We start from the raw sequence: 17,452 nt of genomic DNA on the forward strand, positions 1-17,452 counted from the left end.
ATTTGACTGCCAAATACAGATTTTTTTTGCCTTCCTTTCCCCTTTTATTTCTATTTATGCAAAAGCGTAATAAAATCTTTGAATAAAAATAAAAAAGATGTGCTTCCACGAGGTCCAGGATTACAAGCTTGCTTCGTATTTTCTTAATCAAAAATCATAAGGCCCATTGTTTTAACAGATGCTACCTAGTTGCATTTCACTCATTTAGTGTGACCATTCCTTAACTGTTCCCACTATTGCATTGCTGCAGTTCCACCAGTGATAGCATCAAGAGGCACTAGTGTGGGCTGGCTCGCTGTGTTTAAATCGCTATGTTGTGTACAGCAGGTCTAGACGAGTGTTTAAGACGCTGGTAGCCTGTTTGCACTAGTGCTCCAATGTTGCTCCCACTACTGGTGAGAAATATTAAGATAAATGCTAAAGTAAACGAACCTTGGGCCAGTTTTGCAACAAGACTGCTGCCAGGCCCTCCTTGCTTTATATATGACAGTAAATAATAATGTTTGGGGATTGCACAAATAGCATAGAAGATTCTGGGCTTTATAATATTGCATCTTTTAAAGTAATCGGAGAATAGTCTGTATCATGCATCTCTTAGAATTGTTGTAGGGTATGGGTGTATGTTATAGGTAGTGCAGGTATAGTTTAAGCTTGTCTGAAAATTTAACTTATAAGATCCTGTTTATGACTGCTTTTAACTTTACTAAATTTAAACCATTCGAAGTGAAATTTCCCATGTGGGTTTCTGCATCAGACTGAACTTTTTTGGAAAATTTCAGCTAAAATAGTTCAGCTGTTTCTGATAATGAGAGGAGGGAAAAAATACATTGTCTTGCCCATGGTAAAAAACAATAAAATAAAATTTCTTACAGTGGTTTCTTTGAAAAGTTCTACCTCCCCCATGCCTTTGTGTCAAGGATATTGTCATCCATATGAAAATCCACCCAAATTTGGACAAGTTTTAAATTTCTGAAAAAATCACAGTTTGGACGTGTTCAATAGAGTCTTGTTAGTTTGGTAGCTAAATGCTCTGAAGAGCTGTCTACCCTGAGTATGCTCCACTCTCTCACAGCTCATAGTGGTCAGACTGGAGATGCATAGTTCCCATAGAGCAGTGGTGCAAGTAGAATTCATTTCTTACTGGTATGCTGCATCAGCTAAAGCAGGGTGGGGAGGCACATGACCTCCCCATGTGACTCCTCACGTGACCCTGTCCCCAGCCTGCCCCCCCCCCCCACGCTCTTCCTCCCCTCCCCATGATCCATCCCACGTTCCCTGGCGGGTGGGGGTGGGGGGAAGAGCGCTCCCAACGGGTGGACATGGCAGCTGCTCTGTGAACTGCTAAAAGAAGAGGAGGGCTTGCTCTCTGGAACAAAACCGGCTCACAGAGTCGCACCTGCTTTGGGAATTGCTAGCAGAAAAGCTTCAAATCAGCTCCCTCTGACAACAGAGAATATTTTTTTCAGACATGCTGGCAACCGAGCCCCACGCCGACAGCTCCTCCGGCATGGCTGTACCGCCCCTAGCCCTTCCATGCAGCTGCATCTCCTGAGTCCTATCTGGGGTCTGTACAGCATCGCTGCTGGAGGACAGGGCTGGGGGCGGTACACCCGCACCGGAGGAGCTGCTTGTGTGGGGTTCTGCTTCTTTTGCCGCTGCAGTTCCTGGGAGAGCCCTGCGATTCAGGGCTCTCCCAGGAACTGCAGTGGCGAAAGGAGCAGAATGTCAGATCGCCGGGCAGCCCCATGCCAGCAGCTCCTCCAGCGCAGTGTACCGCCCCCAGCCCTGTCCTCTGTCAGGGCTGCTGTACAGATCCTGGACAGGATACGTATGCATGCCGCTGCGTGGAAGGGCTGGGAGTGGTACAGCCATGCTGGAGGAGCTGCCGGCGTGGGGCCATGCGGCAGACCCATGTTCTGCTCTTTCTGTGTCTTTCCGGTACACCATACCGGCCACAAACAGCTTACTGGTACGGCAGACCAGACCGCCCTACTTGCATCACTGCCATGGAGCTACTGCATATACTGTAGACCAGGGGACTGAGCCAGGGCTGAGCAAGACTTTCCCTGCAACCACTTCTCCCAGCTGCCAGGACAGCTGTGTCATCAGGCACAGGAGCCGAAAGGAGGAAAAGTGTTTCTCCTGTGCTCTCAGTGCCCTCTCTCCTGATGCCCAGGCAGTATGCAAGAATATTAAGAACATTCTGACTGAATAGAGGGATGAGGAGTGGGAAGGGAGAGAGGGAGGAGGGGGGGAAGAAGGGAATGGGGTAGTAGATGTGGAGAAGAGCAGGAGCCATAGAGGGGGGCAGATAGGAACACCAGGGAACATGGCAGGAACGGAGCAAGGGGCTAGGAGGGAGAATAGGAAAGGGGAGAGGAACAGGTAGAAGCAAAAGGAAAGGGAAAGCAGCATTAGCCAGGGAGCAGGGATAGGAGCAGAAAGAGATAGGGAGAGGCTGGTAGGGATAGAGGCAGAAGTGTCTATAACCACACAGCCTTCTACAGTCACTGGCTGCTCCATTAGCTCAAATGGTATAAGACTGCTCAATGTTTCAACAAATTCCAGAAGAGTCTTGATGACAAACTGACATCCCACGGACAACTGATCGATACGGTAACCGAAAAGTGGGACCAGTTCAAGGAGATAGTGACTGACACAGCAATAACATCTCTTGGACCAACGAAAAGAACACATCAGGATTGGTTTGAGAACCAAGAAGAAATATGCTCAGCACTGGAAGTAAAGAGAAAAGCCTTTGTCGAATGGCAGAATGACCCCTCCTCAGTCTCTAAGCAGGACCATTTCAAGTACCTTCAGAGCAAAACACAGAAAGACCTCCGTCAGATACAAGATAACTGGTGGGAGAGCAAAGCCAAAGAAATTGAGCACTATGCTGAGACCCACAACTTAAAGATGTTCTTCAGTGCTATTAAAACTGTCTATGGACCTTCTAAACCAAGGACCGCCCCATTGCTCTCATTAGACAACACAAAGCTGATTGAGGATAAAGAAGGCATCAACGAAAGATGGCGAAAACACTTTAGCAACCTTCTCAATAGACCATCAACTGTGAATAATATTGTCCTCAATGAAATTCCACAACAACCTGCTCTGACAGATCTTGACTTTCTGCCCGCTATAGATGAGATTAGGAAAGCTGTTAGCCAGATGAGTCCAGGGAAAGCTCCTGGAAAAGATGGGATACCAGCAGAGAGATACAAAGCAGCAGGTCCAGCAGCACTAGCAGCGTTCCACAGCATGATCATCAACATCTGGGAGGATGAAAACATACCACAGGACCTTCGTGATGCTACTATTGTCTCTCTTTTCAAGAACAAAGGCAGCAAAGCAGAATGTGGAAACTATATAGAGGCATATCCCTCCTCTTCGTTGGAGGGAAGATCATCGCCCACATCATCTTGAGCTGCCTAATAGCCAGTATTTCCGAGGCAAATCTGCCTGAAAGTCAATGTGGTTTTTGACCTGACCGGAGCACAGTCGACATGGTGTTTGCTGTCAGAGAAATACAAGAGAAGTACATTGAACAGAACATGCGCCTGTATGCTGTCTTCATAGATCTGACAAAGGCGTTTGATACCGTCAACAGGGAAGCCCTTTGAACCATTCTAACATGACTTGGCTGCCCAAGAAAATTTGCCCAGATTATACGCCTTTTTCGTGACAGCATGACAGGCGAAGTATTGTCTGATGGAGCCACAGCCCCCTTTAACATCACCAACGGCGTGAAACAAGGATGTGTTCTCGCTCCTGTCCTATTTAACCTGTTCTTTGCATGTGTCCTTAACCATGCAATGAAAGATATGGACCGAGGCATATACTTGAAATACCGGCATGATGGTTCACTTTTTGACCTCCGTCGCCTGAATGCAAAGACTAAGACAGTGCAGAAACTCTTTCTTGAGGCACTCTTTGTTGATGACTGTGCCCTCATGGCTCACACTGAAAATGATCTCCAGCACATTGTCAACAAGTTTGCTGAGGCCTCGCAACTTTTCGGACTAACTATCAGCCTCGGAAAGAAAGAAGTTCTCCATCAACCTGCACCTGGATCAAATGCTTCTGTCCTGAGTATCTCCATTGACAGCACTCAGTTGAAAGTAGTGGAGAACTTTAAATACCTGGGTAGTGTCATATCCAGTGATGGATCACTGGATAATGAGATCAACGCACAAATATCCAAAGCAAGCCAGGCACTTGGCTGTCTGCATGTCAAAGTTTTAAATCACCACAACATCCGGATGTCAACAAAACTGCTTGTGTACAGAGCTGTTGTTCTTTCATCTCTTTTGTACGGGTGCGAAACATGGACACTATATAGGCGTCACATCAAGCAGCTCGAAGCATTTCACATGCGCTGCCTCCGCAACATCATGAAGATCCGCTGGCAAGACCAAGTGCCCAAACTCGAGGTCCTCGAGAGAGCCCAGATGACAAGCATCGAAATGATGATCATGAAGTCACAGCTACGTTGGACCGGTCATGTTAGCTGCATAGATGCCAACAGAATCCCCTGTCAGCTCCTGTATGGTGAGCTCTCTCAGGGCATCCGGCATATAGGTCTTCCACGGAAACGTTACAAGGACACCATACATACAATATGATGGGGGCTAATTTAGCTACAACAAGTCAGGAAAAAGATCTTGGAGTCATCGTGGATAGTTCTCTGAAAATGTCCACGCAGTGTGCAGAGGCGGTCAAAAAAGCAAACAGGATGTTAGGAATCATTAAAAAGGGGATAGAGAATAAGACTGAGAATATATTATTGCCCTTATATAAATCAATGGTACGCCCTCATCTCGAATACTGCGTACAGATGTGGTCTCCTCATCTCAAAAAAGATATACTGGCACTAGAAAAGGTTCAGAAAAGGGCAACTAAAATGATTAGGGGTTTGGAACGGGTCCCATATGAGGAGAGATTAAAGAGGCTAGGACTCTTCAGCTTGGAAAAGAGGAGACTAAGGGGGGATATGATAGAGGTATATAAAATCATGAGTGATGTGGAGAAAGTGGATAAGGAAAAGTTATTTACTTATTCCCATAATACAAGAACTAGGGGTCATCAAATGAAATTAATAGGCAGCAAGTTTAAAACAAATAAAAGGAAGTTCTTCTTCACGTAGCGCACAGTCAACTTGTGGAACTCTTTACCTGAGAAGGTTGTTAAGGCTAGGACTATAACAGAGTTTAAAAGAGAACTGGATAAATTCATGGTGGTTAAGTCCATTAATGGCTATTAACCAGGACGGGTAAGGAATGGTGTCCCTAGCCTCTGTCTGTCAGAGGATGGAGATGGATGGCAGGAGAGAGATCACTTGATCATTGCCTGTTAGGTTCACTCCCTCTGGGGCACCTGGCATTGGCCACTGTCGGTAGACAGGATACCGGGCTAGATGGACCTTTGGTCTGACCCGGTACGGCCTTTCTTATGTTCTTATGTTATGTTCAAAGCCAATCTGCAGTACAGCACTATCAAACCTAGGGACTTCGAGGATGCTGCCAGCGACAGAACACAGTGGCGTGCAACAGTCAGAAATACCTGCATCGCTTTTGAGGAAGACTGCTGCCGGCGTCTACAAGACGCACGCGAACGACGTCACAGAGCATCAGCAGCACACAATCCACTGACCGCAAACTTCCCATGCACCATCTGCAGCAAAATGTGCACCTCTAGAATTGGCTTGTACAGTCATCAGAGGGCACACCATGAGACCAACAATAGATGATCTGCACAGATTTGTCATCATTGGATCAATGGACTACCAAGAAGAATAAGACTGCTGTGGATCAAAAGATCCCAGCTCTGCTGATGACCCGTGTGTGTGTGGGGGGTGTCATTATGGTTTCATATGATGAAAATCTTTATTTTTTTTAATCTAGGGGATATATAAAATAGATAAACTACATTAAAAGAGCACTAAGGTTGCAAGGCACTCAAAAGTTAGGAAATGCCAGAAACCCCCTTGTGCATGATCACATGCTGTTTCCTCCATAGTTGGACGCACATTAAAGTTGCACAGCCAATTATAATTTGAGCATTTCCTAGCTTTCAAGTGTCCGACTTTGGAACCTGCATATCTTTTAATGTAGTTTTTTGTATATTCTATATATAGTGAATTTAGTGTTGGGAAGGGGTGCTGGACTGGCAGCCCTGGAAGCTGAAATCCTCTTCATTCACTAAAATGAGTTTCCTCACACTGGTCTGCCCGTGGGCCTCCATCCTGACCATCTTGAGCAATAAGAAGGCAGTTTGTCTTTGTTATAACTATAAAGGGAAGGGTAACAGCTGTCCTGTGTACAGTACTATAAAATCCCTCCTGGCCAGAGACTCCAAAATCCTTTTCCCTGTAAAGGGTTAAGAAGCTCAGGTAACCTGGCTGGCATCTGACCCAAAGGACCAATATGGGGACAAGATACTTTCAAATCTTGAGGGGGGGAAGGTTTTTGTGTGTGCTCTTTGTTTGGGAGTGCGTTTGCTCTTGGGACTGAGAGGGACCAGACATCAATCCAGGTTCTCCACATCTTTCTAAACAAGTCTCTCCTATTTCAAACTTGTAAGTAAAAAGCCAGGCAAGCTGTCTTAGTTTTACTTTGTTTTCTCAACTTGTAAATGTACCTTTTACTAGAGTGTTTATCTTTGTTTGCTGTACTTTGAACCTAAGACTAGAGGGGAGTCCTCTGAGCTCTTTAAGTTTGATTACCCTGTAAAGTTATTTTCCATACTGATTTTACAGAGATGATTTTTACCTTTTTCTTTAATTAAAAACCTTCTTTTTAAGAACCTGATTGATTTTTTTTCTTGTTTTAGATCCAAGGGGGTTGGATCTGTATTCACCAGGAGTTGGTGGGAGAAAGAAGGGGGGATGGTTAATTTCTCCTTGTTTTAAGATCCAACGGGTTTGGATCTGTATTCACCAGGGAATTGGTGAAGGTCTCTCAAGGCTACCCAGGGAAGGAAATTAGCCTTGGGATGGTGGCAGCGGACCAGAGCTAAGCTGGTAGTTAAGCTTAGAAGTTTTCATGCAGGCCCCTACATTTGTACCCTAAAGTTCAAAGTGGGGATACAGCCTTGACAGTCTTTCAGGCCCCTTTCATCGTTGGTCTCTCTGTTAAGTCTGCCAACAGTAGTGCCCGTTGCAGTGCTAGTTTTTTGGTAGGGACATGTCTCCAACAGAAAATGGCCTGAGTGACTAAATTGTGCCATACTAACATTCAGTCACTACTAACCTGTGGCAAGTTCAAGCTGGTGACAGAGGTGAATGTGTCTTTGTCGCTATAACAGTATTTTAAGCCATCTAGCTCCCCATTTTTGTATTTTAGATTTTACTGTTTTACTCTCCATTGTTTATGTAATAACATTTTCAAACTGTGGAGGCTTTATTTCATACGCTCTCTTGAGTATGTCGTTTATTTTACCATTGTTCCTTTGCTGCATCAGAAATTGACATCTCTTATTTCTCTGTCTGTGCACTAACATTATTGATGAACACAGGGACATTCACAGCTCTGGAATTCCAGCTGTGCCCTGGAAAACTGCCATGTGCTCTGTTAATTGTTTTTTTCCCTTGTATAAAGGTGGTATTTCAGTCAACATTTGCTATAGAGCATTATGGAGAGATCATACAGGCAGTGTGCCCTTTGTATTGTGATTAATTGCAGCCAAATGATGACTGAAAAATTCTTGGCAGCAGAGTATATATTTTAACATTATGTATTATTATTTTAAATACATCTACCTTTGAAAAGTTATAGCTGTGTTATGGAACATAGAAACATTCCTTGCCCTGAAGAACATAGCCTAAATTTTGAAAGTTGATAGTATACTTAGGGTTTCAAGGTTGCTTTATGTATTCTTTCTGATATTTACTTGCTTTTAGGCAAATTATGGCTCATTTTTAGGATTAAATCTCTTCACAATTACTTAACTTTCAGAAGTGCTGAGCACTCATCAGTCCCATTGAAGTCAATGAAAATTGCAGTAGCTCAGCAGTTTTGAAAATCAGGTCACTGATTTTGTATATTCTGTGTTGTTTTCTTTCTCTCACTTGAATTACATCAGAGCAGTCTCATACTGAAACCTTGCACTCTCAGGATAAGTTCCCAGCAAGTGTGAATGAACCAGCCCCTACAAACAATTTTCAACTCTGAAAAATGGTAAATCCTAGGCAATTTCTGTGTATATTGTATATAAATATATACTGTAATTTTTGCTGTGGTGGATTTGGCCAGGTTCTGTTACCCTCCAGCTTCCACTGAAACTAATGGGGGATGAGCATACACACCACCTTGCAGCATTGTGTCCCTCAGTACAGCATATTTTGTACCAAACTACCAAAAATATATATTTTTAATTGTGTTACAAGTTGGCCCTAAACAGACTGTCCTGTAAGTCAGATTTTTTTTTTTTTTTGTATAAATTGGTTCATTTGCTGATCAACACAGGCAGTATAAAATGTCTTATTTCTGCTGGGCAGCCAGAAGGCTTTTCAGTCAGCATAGAAAAATGAGCACTTAATGAACCAGGCAGACAGTTTTTTATTCTTCCTCAGTTTGAGACGATAATGTAGTTTGTTTGTTCCAGACTTTCCTTGTCATTTTTCATCATTTAAGAAAGGTGAGAGAGCCCAAGACAGTAACCATGGCAACTAGTAAGCACCGATACTTTTCCATCATGGGGCTATAGGATTAAAATAATTCTATTTTGGGACTCATAAACTTACAGGACACTAGCAGTATCACTCTGGAGACCTCTCTTTCATATTATAGAAGGGTTAATAGGTCATTGCATTTTCAGCTGCCTATTAAATAAATGGAAGAGAATCATTGCCTCTATGCTCCAATGATATTAGTGCTATATAATTATAAAAAAAGAGCAAGAAAGAAGGTGAGAGGAAAACTGATTAACGTGGACTGGGGACCTTCAGTAAGCTAAGTGATAAAATAGAAGAAGAAATTAACATTCAACTGGAATGGGAGCCAAAAGAAACTAAAATGTTTTGCCATTTTACAAAAATATTTGCTCTGTTTTTTACACTGCTACTAAATTACATGAAATAAAAATACTAAACTGGTTCTTACTAAGTTAAGCAATGCCTTAAAAGACTTCTATTGCAGCACCTAGTATTCACCTCCTGTGACTAGATCACTGCTTAGGAATCACCAGGAGTGGAATGGATATTACATAGGCAAACTCTGGAGGAAGAAGAAGAAGAAATTACCGTAACTGTAATTCTTCAAGATGTGTGCTCCATATGTGTGTGTGTATGACCTGCCCCCCATCCCTCCTATTACAGAGTCTGATAACATCCAGACTTTGTGGGGTAAAGGAACTTAGAGATGGGTGCGGTGGCCCTGCCCTTCATGTGCTCAGTTGGAGGAACGAGGACACTCAGGGCTCAGGCACAGCTACTGCAACAGCTACTGCTGACCAAAAGAATCAGTCTCTAGTCCATAGAGTGTACACACACCATGCGTCGAATATACATATGGGAAATCATCTTGAAAAGCTGCAGTTACTGTAGGATAGTAATCTTTACTTTTGCTAGAAATTAAACATTTGTTTGTAAGATTCCAAGGATGGGAGGCAGAGGGGGAGTATATAACTTATTAGAAACACAGCTAGTGTTGTATTTTAACAAAGTTATCTCTCTGATATCCTGTGAAGTCTGAACTCCAGACTTACTGGTTTGTTTGCCAGACGGAATGACATCACAACCATTGTACCATAAACACAGGGAATGAATATACAGATTTAAAATGGAAAGGATTTTTTTCAAATCTTTGTTCTGGTTGCAAAGTAATTTGCTGTGTCAGGGAAATGAGAAGATTTGTAGCTAGGATTTTCTTAGGATTTTTTTGGTGGTGCTAAATGCTAACTACATTTCACTTTGTTCCTTTTATGGAATCTAACTAATTTTTGAAGGGGGATTTAAAAACAAAACCAGAAAAACCTTTGCAAATCACCTTTAATATGTGTGGTGTATTAAGTACTATTGTGCTAGAAAGATGGTTTCTTAAGGGCATGCTGTCATGTTTGTTAGATTCTAAATATTAATAATACCCTAAAAATGTTGCTTAGCTCAAAAATATATTCTTAATATCAAAGAAACTAACAGCCCTTCAAAATGAAAACTATAGCAGTCTTTAAAATTCTGCTTAATCTAAATGTGCTTTAATTTGACTACATGCATTCAGATTCATCTGCCACTGGTGCAAAGTCAAACTTGACAGCTTTTCCCTAGGGCCTCACTCAATCTCACAAGGAACAAAAAAAAAAAAAAAAAAAAAAAAAAAGGCTTGGAGTCTTTGATTTTGGTTTGGTTCAAATGCTTCCATAGCTTACTGTTGTATCCTTAATTGTCTTAGCAAAATGGTGCTGAACCTGTCAGACATAGTGCCTTGTCAGTCCCTTCTTTGTGCTGTAGAATGGGTGACTTTCCAAAACTACTTCTAGAGGAAATGAAGTCTTTGGCACCACAGAGTGTTTTTTACCAAGGATTTCACATTTACAGCACATCCCTAAAATAGTGTGTATGTGTTGGACTTGACCATGGACAGATAGGAACTAGTAATAAGCAGAATTTTATTATGGGCCAGGTTTTGATAACCTTACTGTGATGGGGCACGCCTCCATCCCAATCAGGAGAAGACGCTTCTGGACTCTTCCAGTAATAAATAGGGAGACCTACAGAGCCTGCTCCTCTGGAGGATGCAAGCTTCAAAAGGAGAGCATCACAGGAATTTGTGGCAACCAGAAGGGAAGTTGCTGTGTCTCAGAAGTAGCTGACTCTTTCTACAGAGTAGCTGAGGGAGAAACAGCTGACAAATCTCCATCGACCACAAGGACTTAACAGACCCAAGAGCTGATCACCATGGGGCAAGGGGCAAAGATAAACCCTGACCTGGGGTCCAGCCTTGCTGGACTGCTATAAACAAATCAGACCTTTATAGGAAACTCAGAGACTGAATATTAGTGGAAGACCCCACACTGGAGATTCTGGAAAGGCTGGAGTAAGGTTCCAAAGCAGGAAAAGGACTGTGGGAGGAGAAGAGCCTCTGAAACCACCCAAGTGTGATCCCAGAGAAAGGCCCAGCCTATTACACTTACTCACATTGAAATGGTTTGTGAAACCGCTTGTGGAGTAAAATACTATGATATCCTTACATGAGTGAGGATATGAGAATTTAGGCCTGTATTCATGTCTTGGACCCACACATCTCTGATGACTGATTTGGAGCTTTTGAGTAGGAAGGAGACTGACCATAAAAAAATTAAGGTTGTTGAAAGAGCAAAAACATTTCATTTTGGGCAAATAGATGTCTTGACTAGAGCCGTGCAAATAAAGGATTTTTTTGGTTTGTTGAGAACGCTGAAAAATGGAGAAAACAAATTTGCCTCATACTGAAAACAAATTTTTTCAAAATTTTTGATGAATTAAAAAGTCTAAGTTCTTTTTGTATTGGATCAAACAAAAATATTTCATTTAAAATTAAAGTATTTTTAATTATTTTAATTTTTTTAAAATAAAATTGAAGGAAATTAAAAAAAAAAAGTTTTGAAACTGAAAAATCAAAACATTTCATTTTGAAAACATTGAAACAAAATGGTTTGACTTTTTTGGAATGTTTTCTTTCAACACAAACAATTTGGTGAAACGTTTTCCCCAGCTCTAGTCTCAACATGATTCCAGAAGAGATCATGTTGAAATATAAATTTGCTAAACTCACCATTGTATTTTTTTTTTTTTATATATTTCAGAAAAGTAGAGTTTAAAAAAAAACACGTTTAAAGGCAGGAAAAGATGTAAATCAGAGTAGACTTTCCTCTTACATAAATGGCAGTACTGTGCGCCTCAAAATATGAAATATAGTATGGGTAGTAGATGGAAATTATTGTTGTCAATATTTGCTTGTAGTTATCATATAAATTATAATTTTATAATCATGTAATTTGTGAAAATTACTCTTTTTATAAACCCTGCATAGTGTTGTTGAAGTACTTGCCAAAAATACCACGTGGCTGTAAATCATTGATCTTTTTGAAAACTCAACCCACTTCCTTCTCTTTTTTTTTTTCCACCCTCTTTCCCCTATGCAGTTTCATTTACTACTAAGACAAAACGGAAGAATGTTCTCAAGAGGCAGAATAGTTGCTGAGAAACACTGTGGAAAGTGTGAACAATCTCTGTATTCTGCGACCTGGCAAATGTGTATTACCTTGGAGAAGTAATCTATTGGATGCATAGGCTTGGGAACATCTTTCCAACCTGTTTATTGCAACGTTAGTTCGGCAATGTCTACCCTGTAACATACTATTTGGAACTGGAGATTTCTTCTGCAAAAGGAACATTAGGTTGCAGTTATCCTCCAACTTCCATAGAGCAAGGACTCCTATCATGGCTCTCTCTGGTTTGTATGCAGCTTTGGGTTTATTGTTTGGAGCAGCAGCAGCATTTGGTCCAGTACCAAGAATCACTTGGGAACATAGAGGTAAGAACAGTGACTTAAGTAGTGAAATGTACAGAATCTCCATAGTGTGTGGGAGTCCTATGTAATTTCTTTAAACACTTTGTAACAGAAAACAATTGAGGTGATATGGGCCCTGCCAGTCCCTTTCTTAACTCCTCAAACCCCAGCTTAACAGAGACTTTGCTTAGCTGTTGCTATTACGAAACTTGAATGAATGATCAAGGCTAAAATTTTCAAAAGTAACTAGTGATTCTGGGGCCTGATTTTCAGAAAGAGCAAATGTCTGAACACCAGGCCCCTTGAATTTGTTCCATTTTCAGCACCCAGATAGGAACCCAGAGTCACTAGTCACTTTTGTAAAGCATGGACCAGACCTTCACTACAAGGAAAATTAACAATATAAAAATGTTCGTTTAATTGACTGTTTCTATGCTGTGAAAAATATGCCAAAGCTTCTTGTTTTGCTTCTTGATATGAAACAAATTGAAAAATTCCTATGATGTGTCTTCATATGGTACATAAGGTGACACCTTCATGTATTTCTTTTATCAAGCATCATTACAGCAATAGAAAGTTCTGGAAAGTCAAAGTTAGGGTAAAATCAGATTTTGTTTGCTGAAAAAGAATCTATAATATATTACTAGTATGGATTTTTTGTTCAATATATTGTCATTGCTCTCTAATGTGATTTACTGAGTTAGGGAAAAGTGCCTGCCCCCTTTCGAGAGAGAGTAAATTCTTGTCTGTCAAGTGTCATAGCTAAGGCTACAATTTTTTTCAAGAAGGTTGCAGAAGTCACAGAATCCATGACTTCCAGCGACCTCTGTGAATTCAGTCCTGTCGTCTGGGACCTGTGTTTGCAGGAGGAGCCCGCAGCTCCCCGTGGCTGTGGGTGCCAGGGGCCCCCAGAGTTCCAGGACTCTGTGGGTGCTGGGGGTCCTTCAAAGCTTCTGGCCACCGCGGGTTGTGGGAGTATCCCGGAGCTCTGAGCCAGGGACCCTGGCAGTTTTCCCACTAATTTTTTCCATCCATGTGCGAAATAAATTTTATGTGCACCGAGGTATGTGCCTATGTGTGCCACCAGTAGAAACAAAAAACCTAGATATAATACATATTTTTAAAAAGTTACCATAGGGATAATTACTCCAGCCAGGACAGGTTAGGCATTTTAGAAATCCTTACTAAAATAATTAAATTTAAGTGTAAGAGAAATCAAAATTATGAAATACATAGACGAGTCAAACACTAAAATAACACTTCGAAAGAATAAAATTTCAGAGAATATATGTGCATTGCAGGAAGTACCAAGAAGTAACAACAAAAATAATACAAGTATGTGTTGGGAGGTGAATGAGAGCCACACAAAGACGTGTGTGTGTGTGTGTGTGTGTGTGTGTGTGTGTGTGTGTGTGTGTGTGTGTGTGACACACACACACACACACACAGTCTCTGTGTGTGCTGGCTGCTGGGGAAAGCCGTACACTATCTCTTTAAGACACTCACTGAACGCTCTCCTGCTCTGTCCGGAGCCCTGTTGTCTCCCCTCCCCAGCGCTGCGGAGGTGGGGTACGTGGGGAGGGGGAGAGAGAGAGCGCACATGTGTGTGTGAGACAGAGAGACTGTGTGAGCTGGCTGCTGGGGAAATCTCAGAAACAGTGCACTCAGACACTCACCATTCAGACCGCAACAGCTCCGAGTCCTCCTAAGCCAGGCTGTCCCCTCTTCCCTGCTCTGTGGAGATGGGGTACAGGGGGAATGGGAGGGGGACACCCTGACATCAGCACACTCCCCACCCCCTTTCCCTCCCTGCACAGCCAGCAGGGTCCCGGGAACAACTGCAGGACTATGCAACGTGGGGGGAGGGGCACCTGAACACATGCTGCTGGCTGTGTGCATCACTTAAATCTCTCCTGCACACCGCCCAAGTGCGCAGCTTACAGGGAACACAGGACCCTGGAGCTATGAACCCCTCCAGGTGGTGGGTGCCCCCAGAGCTCGGAGCGGCCCCCGCAGCTGCCCAACTTCTTCAGGCAGTGTGGGCTCCCCATTTTGTCAGGGGTATTTTTAATAAAAGTCAGGGTCAGGTCATGGGCTTCCATGATTTTTTCTTTATTGCCTGTGACCTGTCTGTGACTTTTACTAAAAATATCAGTAAAAAAATCTTAGCCTTGGTCATAGCCACTAAGCTGTTTGTGTTGCTACATAGGAAAAACTGAGTTTAGGAGGATCTTGGCACTTTTTTGGCTAGTGGAGTCACTGTAGGTCTCTTAGGGAGTCCTACATACTGTACATTTCTCCAGCCATGCTGAATCCTTTTGCAGGATTGACAGAGAAAAGAGACTAACATGTCTTATGATGGACAAATAATAAGGAGAAACTGTCCACAACTGAGAGGTAGTCAGAAGCCCAAGGTTTCGTTGGCTACTTAGCGTAAAATAAAATCCTGAACAAAAGTTTTAAAACAGAATTATTTACATGCCTGCTAATTAGCAATCATGTCCAATAACTCTGTTTAGATCTAAATCACATCTTGTCAGAGAGATGTGCGGCAAAATCTCTCAGAGAAGACCTAGTAGTACTATTTTGGTGGGTGGATAGAATCAGTTCCTTACTAAGCAGTTCATGCCTTTTTAAAACTCTGGAACACAGCTATTGTCCTTGCACAATAACCGTTGTCCTACCTTTTTTTTTTAAACTTACACTTACATTACATAGTACAGGTTTAAGTGTAGTGTGAATACAAAACAAAGTCCCATTGATTGCAGTAGAATTTGAAATAATACAATAGCAGACATGATATTTTGTGAGAAGAAGTATCTTGTCAGTGCAGTCATCTTACCATTCAAAATCTTTTAGCAACTGTTGGAGCGTGTCAATGTATAGTATTGTATACTTTGTGTAGCCATTTCATTTATAGTTTCAATTGGTCCTAATCAGTCCTAAAGCCATTGAGATCAGTTCATTGTTAATTGAAGCCCTGTTCCTCCCTGCGTATCTCTCTTATGTTACTGTTGATGAAAAAGAAATGCAGAAAGTTAAATTACTATTAAGGGGAGAACTTTGTAGGGATGGTGGGGAAGGGGAACTTTGCAGGTGCCTAGATATGCAGCCCCCTTTGCTACTTGAAGCTAAAATTCTTAAATCCATTCTTAAGGCCTGATAGAAATGTAAGTTCTTATAAGTAATCCGGTTTGTGAGCTTAGGTATAAGTCCACATCTCAGATTAAACTACCAAATAAAGAGTAAATAAATATTTGATCCTTTCCCCATCTGCCACGTGATGACATGGAATTGTAACGCAATCCAATTTCTTCACTGAGCAGTTTTTTCCCCATAGCCACTATCATATCTAATACTCATAACCATTCTGATTTCCATTAGCAGAAATGGAACAAATATGGGGTGAAAAAGTAAACCCATGGAATTCTACATGCTCTGTATAGCCCAGGACTTGAATAATTTTTGGAACACGGATTATAAGGCAATAAAATATGTTGAGCTACTGTATGTAATGTCTGTGATGTTTCTTTCTAGATACCATAAAGGTTGTTTTTATTGTGTGAGGAGGGAATCCTGTGTGAAGGATACCATTGAGTCCTTGACTCCTCCTGACTCCGCAACTGATATGAGAGGCCTGCAGTGTATAGTGAAGCAAGCTTATGGCCAGTGTGAAGAAAGAGCCTTAAGCACAGATGTCAAGTACAAATGAGTTTATTGTAGGAAAATATAAATGGACATTAGGACCACAATAAAATACTGGCACAAGGCCCTGAAAATATTTCCCATGTTTATTGGTATAAAGAGCCAGGAAACACTGGTATATAAGATTTATTACCTTGGAGAAAAAATGATGTATGCAAGGTTTGAATATCTTGGAGCTCCCATATAGCGGTGACTACAGTTAGCAGCAGTAGTTTCCCTTGGTTTGATTTAGCACTGACCTATACCCTTGCCCCTGAACACAACCGCTCCTCTGTTCCCTATCCAGCACCACAATGTCTTGTTCTCCATTAGGCACATACAACTTTTAATTTTACATGTCAGTCTTAGGCATGTTGTATGGAGATATGTACTTACATTCATATTTCACTAAGAAGGGGAAATTTTAGCATACTGTGAAGGGGGCCCTGGGACATCCTTTGGAAAAATATTTGAAATATCAGATGCAATTTCCTGCATTATGGAAGACTCTTTAAAGACAATAGAGAAAACAAATTTTATACAAAAATATGTACAGGCCTGTACCTAGTATTTCTGCTACATTGCTAAATTAGGGTATGTTTTAAATACAAACATGCACCAAAATCATAGGGCCCCATCCAAACTATGCATATTTCCAATTGAACTCCCAATTTAAATTCACACAACAGCTATACATTAACATGTTGCCTGCAGTCTCTTTTAATAAGGTGAGGGATTTTCTATTTGTTCTCTTGGCAAAGATTTATGTAACGTGTCGGGAACTCAGCACCGCGGCATCTCCTGCTGGTTGCTCTGGGAATTAGCTATGTCCTAGCCGTGGAGCGCCCTCTGCTTGCTTGGCTGTGCTGTCTGGGACCCGCGTTACACCCTGGCTTGCAGCATCCTCCGGCTGTGCCCCATCTCTGTTCTGCCCCCTTCTGGGGATATCAGCAGTCCTCTGTTTGCACCTTCCTTGGTGGCCACCTGCCGCCCCAAAGTCTAGTCCCTTGCCTCAGGGACAAGGCACAGTCCATTCGCCCTGCTCCTCCATGGTAAGGTGCAGTGTAAGGGGGGGGGGACCCAGGACTGCCCACTACTCTGGGTCCCGACCCAGAGACCCTTTAGCGGCAGCTCCCATTGCCCTCCTTCAATCCCCTCTTCTCCCTGTGTACCCTGGGCCACTTCCCCTTGGCTCTTTCACCTTCTTGGCCCTTTTCGTCAGGGGCCGCCGCCTGGCAGGTAACAAGCCCGGAGCTCTCTCTCTGCTCCCCTGAGCCTGC

The 17,452-nt window shown here is 42.3% G+C and overlaps 1 protein-coding gene across 19 annotated transcripts in view; it reads left to right on the forward strand.

The window, feature by feature from the left end:
• Positions 1 to 17,452, forward strand: part of SEMA4D (semaphorin 4D) — a 159,989-nt gene that overhangs the window by 88,870 nt on the left and 53,667 nt on the right. For 18 of the 19 annotated variants that reach the window (XR_010588854.1, XM_005307643.5, XM_005307647.5 and 15 more), the window contains one exon: positions 12,121 to 12,512. Coding sequence is in view for 18 of the 19 variants with exons in the window: in XM_005307643.5 (XP_005307700.2) it covers positions 12,419 to 12,512 (94 nt within the window). In the remaining variant the exon portion in view is untranslated. Of the gene's footprint in view, positions 1 to 8,087; positions 8,178 to 12,120; positions 12,513 to 17,452 lie in introns of those variants that run through there. The other variant, XM_065550394.1, reaches the window with a different exon arrangement.

This window comes from Chrysemys picta, chromosome 6 (genome assembly GCF_011386835.1).
Source record: "Chrysemys picta bellii isolate R12L10 chromosome 6, ASM1138683v2, whole genome shotgun sequence".
NCBI lineage: Eukaryota > Metazoa > Chordata > Testudines > Emydidae > Chrysemys > Chrysemys picta.